An 11,912-nucleotide genomic window follows, 5' to 3' on the forward strand; every position below is an offset into this window, starting at 1 on the left:
AAAAAAAAAAGAACGAAAGAAAGAAAACGAAATACCGATAACAATTACCAAAGTGGAAAGATAGTTGGGGAAATTTACCTAAAACTCCCAATCGATGTAATCTCTGTGGAAATAAATTGGCCAGAAGAGGAAATAAATTTGCTTTAGAAATATCAAATACACAATTAAATGAGTCTCTCAATACATTTAATAAGGTGATAGTAAATAAAATTGGAAAATAGGATAGTCCAATTAGCTAAGGATTACCAAAACATCTGTGAGTGATTTTGGTTACCTATTGTATAGATCCTGGTGGTTAGGGGTATACTAGCTTGTCTTTTTCTATGTATAAAATATCAAAGACATGTTTGTCAAAGGAACTCTGAGGAATATATGATACAAAGATAATTACCTAAGGTCATGGGGAGGTATCATGGGTAGAAGGTTAACAGTAGGTATGGATCCTTTCCAAAAAGGCAGGGCTATCTAGGAAGATGACTTTGGGTATGCTTTTGTACAAAAAATTTTTTAGGTTAAAAAAAGTTAAGCACTTGGGGCGCCTGGGTGGCTCAGTCGGTTAAGCGGCTGCCTTCGGCTCAGGTCATGATCCCAGGGTCCTGGGATCAAGTCCCGCATCAGGCTCCCTGCTCAGTGGGGAGCCTGCTTCTCCCTCTCCCGCTCCCCCTGCTTGTGTTCCCTCTCTCACTGTGTCTCTCTCTGTCAAATGAATAAATAAAATCTTTAAAAAAAAAAAAAAAGTTAAGCACTGGAGGATTCTGAAAAGATGGTGAAGTAGGAAGCACCAGGATTCTTTTTTTTTTTTTAAGATTTTATTTATTTATTTGACAGAGACACAATGAGAGAGGGAACACAAGCAGGGGGAGCGGGAGAGGGAGAAGCAGGCTTCCCCCTGAGCAAGGAGCCCGATGTGGGGCTCCATCCCAGGACCCTGGATCATGACCTGAGCCAAAGGCAGACAATGACTGAGCCACCCAGGTGCCCTGGAAGCAGCAGGATTCTATCTCCCCACCTAGACAATAATTGTTTTGCCAAAATCTGTCTAATATAACTATTCTGGAACTCTGGAGTCTATTGAAGGTTTGAAACTTTCAAGGGAAGCCTCCAATGGTAATCTGTAGTTAATTTCAGCTCTTAGCACAGTAGCAGCTACCCATCCCCCACCCTCAGCAAACAGCTGTTCACATGTTCCCCAAGCAGCTTATGCACAGCCTGCAAAAAGGATCCCATCCTCTAAATATCAGGGATCTGGGGGCGCCTGGGTGGCTCAGTTGGTTAAGCGGCTAGTTTCGGCTCAGGTCATGATCCCAGGGTCCTGGGATTGAGCCCCACATCCAGCTCCCTGCTCAGCGGAGAGCCTGCTTCTCCCTCTCCCTCTGCTGCTCCCCCTGTTTGTGCTTGCTCTCTCCTTCTCTCTCTGTGTGTCAAGTAAATAAATAAAATCTTTTTAAAAAATTAAAAAATAAATATCAGGGATCTGTGCTCTAATGGCTGATGGGTTGCTTCTGATGACAGATGTGTAGAAAAAGAAGGGCAGCCATTGTTGTTGTCCCTCCCCCCGATCATTGCATCCCCTTCCCATCTAGCTAAAGAGACCTCCAGGAAATTTAAAAGGAAAGCATCCACTCCCCATTCCCTTTATTTTTCTCTTTTTCTCTTACTGGGAGCCAGATATTAAAGACTAGAATGTAAAAAATCAATTGTATATGCATGACCAGGAAAAGGCATAGACTCAGAATAGACCTAAAAGACCTTAAGATTATACCTCAGGCTGATCCTTGGCATGGAGACAGCCTTCAACAAACACACACACACACCCTCGGAAGGGAGAGAATCTGATTTCCAGAGTTACTATATTATTAGATTCAAATATCCAGTTTTCAATGAAAAAATCACAAAGTATTCAAAGGAATAGAAAAGTATGGCCCATTCAAAGGAAAAATATTAATCAACAGAAACCGTCCCTAAGAAAGACCTGATGGCAAATCTATTAGACAAAGACTTTAGAGTAACTATCTTTAAGATGCTCAAAGAAATAAAGGAGATGTGGAGTAAGTCAAGAAAATGGTGAATGAACAAAATGGAAATTTTTTTTTTAAAAAAGAAAACCTAAGAAGAACCACCCCCCCAAAAATTTTAGAGCTTAAAAGCATAATAACTAAAATGAGAAATTCATTAGTGGGATTCAAAGGCAGACTTGAACAAGCAGAAGAAAGAATCAGCAAACTTAAAGGTAGAACAATGGAAATTACTGAATCTGAGGAACAGAAAGAAAAAACATTGAAGAAAAGTAAACAATAAGATTATTAGCAGATTTCTCATTAGAAACTTTAGAGTCCAGAAGGCAGTGGGCAAATACATTCAAAGTACTAAAAGAAAAAAAAAACTGTCAACAAAGGATCTTATATTTTATATTTGGCAAACTGTCCTTCTAAAGTGAGGGAGAAATTAAGATATCCCCAAAGACACAGAAGCTGGGGGAGTCATCACCACTAGACCTGACCTGCAAGAAACACTCAATGGAATTCTGCAGGGTAAAGTGAACAGTAACTCAAAGCCATATGAAAAAATAAAGATCTCAATAAAGGAAAATGCACAGGCAAAATTATAAAAAGCTAGTAATATTGTAACAGTAGTTGCAATTCTACTTTTTTGTTTTTGGAATAATTTAACAGACCAATACATTTTTCAAAAAGCAATCAAAAAGATAGTATTATTGTGGCTTTAGTTTGTAATTCCTGTTTTCAAGTCTAAAAGACTGATGCAGTTAAAAGAATTATTAGTTTATTTTGGGGGCATTCAATGTACAAACATGTAATTTTTTTTAAAGATTTTATTTATTTATTTGACAGAGATACACAGCAAGAGAGGGAACACAAGCAGGGCAAGTGGGAGAGGGAGAAGCAGGCTTCCTGCTGAGCAGGGAGCCCAATGCGGGACTCGATCCCAGGACCCTGGGATCATGACCTGAGCCGAAGGCAGACACTTAACAACTGAGCCACCCAGGCGCCCCAAACATGTTATTTTTGAAATCGATAATCAAAAGGGGTGAGGATGGAGCTGTAAAGGAGCAGAGTTTTTGTATGTTACTGAAGTTAAGCTGGTACAAATTCAAATAAGTGTGTTATAATACTAGGATGCTAAGTGTAATACCCATGGTAACCAAAAAGAAAATAACTATAATAGTTATAGAATATATACAGAAGAAATTTAAATATTTCACTACAAAGAAATCAACTAAACACAAAAGAAGACAATAATACAGGAAATGAGGAACAAAAAGCTGTACGGCATATAGAAAACAAAAATTCTCACCAAGATACTAGCAATGAGATCCAACAGTACATTAAAAGGATTATCCACCACAACCAAGTGGGATTTATTCCTGGGCTGCAAGTTTACTTCAACATCCACAAATCAGTCAATGTGATACACTACATTAATAAAAGAAAGGACAAGAACCATATGATACTCTCAACAGATGCAGAAAAAGCCATTTGACAAAGTACAGCATTCTTTCTTGATTAAAACTCTTCACAGTGTAGGGATAGAGGGTACATACCTCAACATTATAAAAGCCATCTATGAAAAACCCAAAGCGAATATCATTCTCAATGGGGAAAAAATGACAGCTTTCCCCCTAAGGTCAGGAACACGGCAGGGATGTCCACTATCACCACTGCTATTCAACATAGTATTAGAAGTCCTAGCCTCAGCAATCAGACAACAAAAAGAAATAAAAGGCATCCAAATCGGCAAAGAAGAAGTCAAACTCTCACTCTTTGCAGATGATACGATTCTTTACGTGGAAAACCCAAAAGACTCCACCCCAAAACTGCTAGAACTCATACAGGAATTCAGTAAAGTGGCAGGATATAAAATCAATGCACAGAAATCACCTGCATTTCTATATACCAAAAACGAAACAGAAGGAAGAGAAATTAAGGAGTCGATCCCATTTACAATTGCACCCAAAATCATAAGATACCTAGGAATAAACCTAACCAAAGAGGCAAAGGATCTGCACTCAGAAAACTATAGAATACTCATTAAAGAAATTGAGGAAGACACAAAGAAATGGAAAAACGTCCCATGCTCATGGATTGAAAGAACAAATATTGTGAAATGTCTATGCTACCCAGAGCAATTTACACATTCAATGCAATCCCTATCAAAATACCATCAATTTTTTTCACAGAAATGGAATAAATAATCCTAAAATTTATATGGAACCAGAAAAGACCCTGAATAGCCAGAAGAATGTTGAAAAAGAAAACCAAAGCTGGTGGCATCACAATTCCGGACTTCCAGCTCTATTACAAAGCTGTCATCATCAAGACAGTATGGTACTGGCACAAAAACAGACACATAGATCAATGGAACAGAAGAGAGAGCCCAGAAATGGACCCTCAACTCTATGGTCAACTAATCTTCGACAAAGCAGGAAAGAATGTCCAATGGAAAAAAGACAGTCTCCTCAACAAATGGTGTTGGGAAAACTGGACAGCCACATGCAGAAAAATGAAACTGGACCATTTCCTTACACCACACACAAAAATAGACTCAAAATGGATCAAAGACCTAAATGTGAAACATGAATCCATCAAAATCCTTGAGGAGAACACAGGCAGAAACCTCTTCAGCCTCGGCCACAGCAACATCTTCCTGGACACATCACCAAAGGCAAGGGAAACAAGAGCAACCTGGTTCCAAAGTTCGTGATCATAATCACTATGCTATATTACCCTCCAACACATATGAGTTCTTGTGAAATGATAAGCAGATTTTCCTTTTAAAAAATGACCCCCGAAGAAAGCTATGCATAATATAAGTCTGAATTTGGGGATTTTCAGAAGGTTAGAGTTATTTATCTTACAAAAGGCAAAGATCAACATATACTTTTTGTCTGTGAAACGAATTCTTAAGACTGATTATTAAGGCACTGAGACATTGAATGAGTACTGTTACCTTTCAACAACTTGTTTATGGATATTTTTCCACTGGTCTTTGTCTGAATCAGTTCCTAATTTAGGGTCTAGAGTCTTCAGAGCAACACCAGCAACATTCACCCCACTCCACAAAGGCACTAAAAGAAATATATCTCAGAATAAACTCTTCTTTCCAGTACTGCATCAATTCTTTGAGTTCAATGGGTTTATATTATAAAGTTAGGTTACTACCTTACACATATATAAAAATAAGTTCAAAATGGACAAAAGAAAGAAATGTAAAAAAACAAAATTATAAAGTATTAGAAAAATATGTAAGACAAACCATGAGAGACTATGGATGCCAGGAAACAAACTGAGGTTTTCAGAGGGGAGGGGGGTGGGGAGATGGGTTAGCCCGGTGAGGGGTATTAAGGAGGGCACGTATTAAATGGAGGACTGGGTGTTATATGCAAACAATGAAGCATGGAACACTACATCAAACACTAATGATGTAATGTATGGTGACTAACATAATAAAATTTCAAAAAATATGTAGTAGAAGTTATTTATAATTGTGTGGTATAGGAGGCATATAAAGCAAGATGGAACTACAGAATCCACAAAGAAAAGGGTAAGATAAGATTAACTATCATAAGCAACTAGAAGGAAAAGAGCAACAAATACTACTCAACAGTAACAAAGAGCTGAGAGGGAATAACTGTCAACCTAAAATCTTATATCAGTTAAACTGTCATTCAAAATGAGGTGAAACTAAAACACTTTCATATAAACAAAACTGACAGGATATACTTCAGGAAGAAAGAATTGAATCCAGGGGAAGGAGTTAGACACAGGAAATAAAGATAAGCAATACAACCGGCAAACATGTACACAAATCCAGACAGGTATTATACTTAAATAGTAATAATTAGTTTGGGGATATGAAAACAGAATGGAACCAAAAAAGTAGTTAATACTGTTGTCCCTTGAACACACAGGTTTGAACTGTGTGAGTCCACTTATACATTAATATAAGTATAATAAGTATACTGGAAAATGTTTTGGAGATGTGCAACAATTTGAAAAAAACTTGCAGATGAACCATGTATTATTATAAAGAAAATAGCATATAATATATATAACATACTTTGATTGAATTAACTGTTTATGTTATCACTAACGCTTCCAGCCAACAGTAGGCTATTAGAATTAAATTTTGGGGGAGTCAAAAGTTATACACAGATTTTCAGCTGTGGGGATTGGAACCCCTAACCTCCATGTCGTTCAAGGGTCAACCGTAATTACATATGTGAGAGAACAAGGCCAATCAAACTTAATACATTCTAAGTTCTATGTATTATTCCAAAGAAGAATAAACACACTAATTATTTTGAGGTCAAGTATGAATACAGACCACTTACAAAGTGAGTGTATAATCCAAAGTAGTAGAGGAAATTAAAGAAAGTTTAAATGATCCAGTAGAAAGCAGAGAAGAAAAAAGAAACAAAAGAAAATCTCACTAAATAGAATAATAAATATATTCAAATCAATACTAATCAGAATATACTACTTTATAAAAAATAAAATTCTAGAATATTAAATGTGAGACATTAAAACATACCTAGGAAAATTATTTTTAATGACTTTGAGGAGGAAGGACTGAGTTAAGAAGGCTCAAATTAAGGCACTGGTGAAACAAATATTTATCCAAATCAAATCAAAAGCATTTATTTTTAAAAGTAAAACACTATGATATGAGAAGTTTAGCTTGGGAAAAGGAAAGACAGTAATTGAGAGAGGTCATGAAAGTGTCTTTTACCAGAGTGGTAAGTGCATACCAGAGCAGAAAGTGCATTTACCAGAGTGGTAATTACACAGATGTGTTCACTATTTGATGATTTATTGAGCTATAAATTTATATTCTGTATAATTTTTCTGCATATGTTATATATACTTAAGTGAAAAAATGTTTTAAAGTATACCATAAATTTTATCATGGTTTAAAAAATATTTATTATACTATGACCCTTGAAATACAAGGAAAATAGAAGGGCTCATTAAATGTTTTGAATTAATGAACAATTGAATGAATGAACAAATGGTCCTTATTCCCTATAAAATGGGTTTATTGACATTATGGAAAGATTTGCATGTATGACACAATTAGAGAACATTGTAAGAAGTAGAAAGTTCTACTGTACAGCAGATATTAAATGTTTAAGTCCAGAAAAGAAAAAGGTTCATGTGGCCTAAGTAATAGTATAAACCACATATTATATAATTCTACTTACATGAAAAATCTGAAATAAACAAATCAGAAAGTAGGTTAGTGGCTGCCTGGGCCTGGGGTGGGTGTGAGCACAGGAATGGGAGTTTCTTTTTGGGATGATGAAAATGTTCTGTAATTATCTTGTAGTAATGGTTGCACAACTCTTTGACTACACTAAAATCCAGTGAATTACACACTTTAAATGGATGAATTTTAGAGTATGTGAATTATATCTTAATAATGCTGCTGTTTAAAAGTCACACTAAGTTAAAGTTCTCCAGATAAGAGAAACACTCATTGACTTTTAAAACAGCTATATGTTATGTGCAATATTTTATGAGAGATAGCTAAATCCATGAACAGAAGACAAAGTACAGGAATAGAAAAAGATACACCAGGGCAATACCAACAAAATGAAAGTTATGTAGCTATATTAATATCAGAAAAAAATATACTTTAAAGAAAATAAGCATGATTAGAGATAAGAAGTATGATTACATTATGATAATAGGTTTCTACTTACCACTAGAATCACCATGTTCTCCAATTATCCAACCATGGCAGCTTGTGGGATGGACACCCAATTTCTCTCCAATTAGGTAACGGAAACGGGCAGAGTCTAGATTACAACCACTTCCAATTACACGAGTTGCAGGTAAGCCACTTAGCTTCCAGACCACATATGTCAAAATATCCACTAGGAGGAATAATTTGTTAGAAAAAAATTAATGGTAACTTCCTTCTACAATTTTCTTTTCTAAATAGATAAATTGTATTTTTTACTTTTATTTATTTATTTTTTTTAAGTAGGCTCCATGCCAAGTATGGAACCCAGTGTGGGGCTTGAATTCATGACCCTGAGGTCAAGACCTGAGTTGAGCTCAAGAGTTGGATGCTTAACCAACTGAGCCACCCAGGCACCCCTAGATAAACTGTCTTAAAATCAAATACAGATTCATTACAGAGTTCAAAGTGAAGCAAGTCAACAAACAAATAAGGATTATCTCTCCCATAGGTGTTAAAAAGGTTAAATTATTCATGATAAGAATTTTAAAACAAAAAAAGCCCTCTTTTGAGATAATGTACCTATCTGTATTAAATAAGCAGTAAATTAATTCTACCTTCTTAAGCACACTTAGATTTTGCCTCTCCCTCACCACAGCCTCATCTAATCTATCAGCATCTCCTACCAGAATAAGGCCACATGCATGATCAGGGCCATATGCAGATGTGAATGACAAAATTCAATATTCATTAATGAATTAAAAAAAAAAAAAAACTTTCTGGAGCGCCTGGGTGGCTCAGCCAGTTGAGCGTCACACTCTTAATTTCAGCTCAGGTCATGATCTTAGGGTCCTGGGATCAAGCTCTGCATTGAGCCCCAATTTCCTGCTGAGCAAGTCTGCTTAAGATTCTCTCTCTCCCTCTCCCTCTGCCCATCCCCCCTGCTCAAGTGGGCTCTCTCTAAATAAATTAATTAATTAAGGGGCGCCTGGGTGGCTCAGTCGTTAAGCGTCTGCCTTCGGCTCAGGTCATGATCCCAGGGTCCTGGAATCGAGCCCCGCATCGGGCTCCCTGCTCGGCGGGAAGCCTGCTTCTCCCTCTCCCACTCCCCCTGCTTGTGTTCCCTCTCTAGCTGTCTCTCTCTCTGTCAAATAAATAAATAAAATCTTTTTTTAAAAAAATTAATTAAATCTTTAAGAAAAAAATCAGGGGTGCCTGGGTGGCTCAGTCGTTAAGCGTCTGCCTTCGGCTCAGGTCATGGTCCCAGGGTCCTGGGGTAGAGTCCCGCATCGGGCTCCCTGCTCCGTGGGAAGCCTGCTTCTCCCTCTCCCACTCCCCCTGCTTGTGTTCCCTCTCTCGCTGTGTCTCTCTCTGTCAAATAAATAAATAAATAAAATCTTTAAATAAAATTAAATTAAATTAAAAAACAATTTTCTGCAACTATGAAACGAAGGGAATTTCATAAAAAACTCACATTAAACATCATACTCAATGATTAAAGACTAAATGTTTTCCCCACAAGAAAAAGAATTAATCGAGTACGTGCCCTCTCAATACTTGGGCAAGGGTGACACATGCCACTAACACCAGAGGATAGAGATATAAATAGTGTTTACTGGAGAAAATCTTAGAAGCAGAGAAATAAGGAACCACACTGTGTACACTGAACTTTCATTATTCCACAGCATAGGTTAGGCAGAGATCCTCTGTACACAATATAGCCAAGTGCAGAGGAGCCTCCTTTGGCTATAAAGCTGGGTGTTCTCTAGAAACTCCTCCAAGAGCAAGGACAAGTCCCACCACCACAATGTTACGTATCTTTAAATTAGCTTTGGAGGGGGAAAGGAACACTTAGTTTCCTTAAGTAACAAGAAATTTATCAAGGAATATCTGGGTCTAGCAACAATGGTAAGAAGTATGTATTTCAAGGACCAAGGTCTACACACCAAGGGCCCCAGAAAGAACTGTGCATGCCAGGAATGCTGATATCAGCGTAAGGCCTTGCTGTCTCTCCACAAGCTGACTCAGTTCAGCTGATAGAGCTCTCTATTAAGCTACCAAAAGGAGGAAGGAAGCAAGCCTCCAGAGTCATGCTGATTTGTATCTCATTATTACTTACATTCACCATTGTATTGGAGGTTTTAACCAGTGAAATGAGGCAAGAATATAAAAAGGTCTTCAAATTGGAAAGAAAGAATTAAAATTAATAAAACTGTGTTTACAGATGACATGATAATATACACAGAATATCCTAAGAATTTGAATAAAATTACTAGAATTAGTAGGTGAACTTAGCAACATTTTCAAGATACAAAGTCAATATGAGAAAAACAATAGTATTTCTAGACACTAGCAATAATCAATGGGAAAATGAAATGTAAAGACAACTTTTTTTATAATAGCATCAAAAATATGAAATGCTTAGGGATAATTTAATAAAATTTGTGTAAGACCTATACCCTGAAAACTACAAAACATTGCTAAAAGAGAATAAAGAAGACATACATACATAGAGAGATATTCCATATTCATGGACTGGAAGACTTAATAGTGTTCAGATACAATCTCCAAATTAATCTATAGATCTAACACAATCCCAATTAACATCCCAGCATGTGTTTTTATAGAAATAGAGGAGCTAACTGTAAAATTCATGTGAAAATTAAAACAACACATAATACCCAAAGTAATTTTAGAAAAGAACAGAGAAAAAAAAAAGTAAGAACAAAGAGAATTTACATTAACTGATTTGAAGATTTAGTGTAATCAAGATAGTGTGATAATAATAAAATAATATATATGGAAAATGACCAAAAAAAGAATATATATGGAGATAAATGAAAAAATAGAGAATCTAGAAATAGACTCACATAAATGATAATTTTCAAAAAAGTTGTCAAAGCAATTCAAATGGGAAAAAAAGTATTTTTAACAATGTTGCTAGAAAAACTGGATATTATCATTGAAAAAATGAATGACACCTTACATCAAACACTAAAATTAATATGAAATGAGTTACAGTCCTAAATATAAAAGATAAAATGTTAAAACTTATAGAAAATAATAAAGGAGAAAATCTTCAGACTTAGGGTGGGCTAAAGGTTTCTTAGCTAAAAGTCAAAAGAACATAGGGGTGCCTGGGTGGCTCAGTTGGCTGGCTCCTGATTTCAGCTCAGGTCAGGATCTCAGGGTTGTGAGATCGAGCCCCTCGTAGGGCTCTGTGCTCAGCGCTGAGTCTGCTTGAGATCCTCTCCCTCTGTACCCCTCCCCCCCAGCTCAAGCTCACTCTCCCTCTCTCAAATAAATAAAATAAATCTTTTAAAAATAATAATAATAAATAAAAGTAAAAAAAGCATAAAACATAAATAAGAAATTGATAAACTGGACTTCACCAAATGATATACTTTACTCTTTGAAAAATATCATTAAGAACACAAAAAGGCAAGCCACAGACTGAGAGAAACTTATGCAATACTTATATCTGACAAAGGGACTTGTATACAGTGTATATAAGAACTCTTATAATTCAACAATTAAAGGTTGAGTTATAGGTCAAAAGAACTAAAGGTCAATGGATCTAATTTTTAAATCTTAATGAAAGATATGAATAGACCATTCACAAAAGAAAATATACTAAGAGCCAAGGAACACATGAAAAATGCTCAACATCTTTGATCATGAAGGGAATACAGTTAATTAAAACCATAATGATATTAGAATGACTAAAACTGAAAAGACTGACAATACCAAGTGTTTGCAAGGATGTGGAACAAACAGTACTCTCTTCTAGTGCTGATGGGAATGTAAAATGAACAATCACTTTGAAAAACTGTTTGGCAGCTTCTAAGAGAGTTAAACATATACGTACCATATAAGCCACCCAGGTATTTACCCAGAGAAATAATGACATACATCCATGAAAATACTTGTTCACAAATGTTTACAGCAGCTTTATTCATAATAGCCAAAAACTGGAAATAACCTAAATATCTACCAATGGATAAGTGGATATGAATAGAAAAAGAGGATTTAAAATTATTTAAAAGAATAATTACTCTTCAGCAGTAAAAAAAGAACAGATCACTGATACACCGAGCAACATGAATGAATCCCAAAATAATCATGCTAGGTGAAAGAAGCCAGACAAAAAAGACTACATTCACTAATGAATGTACAATTCCATTATACGAGATTCCAGAAAATGGGGCCAG

General features: G+C 36.0%; 1 protein-coding gene and 1 pseudogene across 2 annotated transcripts in view; one reads left to right on the forward strand and one right to left on the reverse strand.

Moving 5' to 3' along the window:
- LOC102739429 (L-lactate dehydrogenase C chain) overlaps nucleotides 1-11,912 on the reverse strand; it is a 50,973-nt gene that overhangs the window by 8,919 nt on the left and 30,142 nt on the right. The window contains exons 5-6 of the mRNA XM_081798506.1: nucleotides 7,721-7,894; nucleotides 4,966-5,083 (exon numbers count right to left, since the gene is read on the reverse strand). Coding sequence (XP_081654632.1) covers nucleotides 4,966-5,083; nucleotides 7,721-7,894 — 292 coding nt within the window. The remainder of the gene's footprint in view (nucleotides 1-4,965; nucleotides 5,084-7,720; nucleotides 7,895-11,912) is intronic.
- The window catches only part of LOC145716181 (WW domain-binding protein 2 pseudogene), a 74,515-nt pseudogene that overhangs the window by 8,464 nt on the left and 54,139 nt on the right, over nucleotides 1-11,912 (forward strand). The window lies entirely within an intron of this gene.

This window comes from Leptonychotes weddellii, chromosome 11, assembly GCF_054177405.1.
Source record: "Leptonychotes weddellii isolate Sample4059 chromosome 11, ASM5417740v2, whole genome shotgun sequence".
NCBI lineage: Eukaryota > Metazoa > Chordata > Mammalia > Carnivora > Phocidae > Leptonychotes > Leptonychotes weddellii.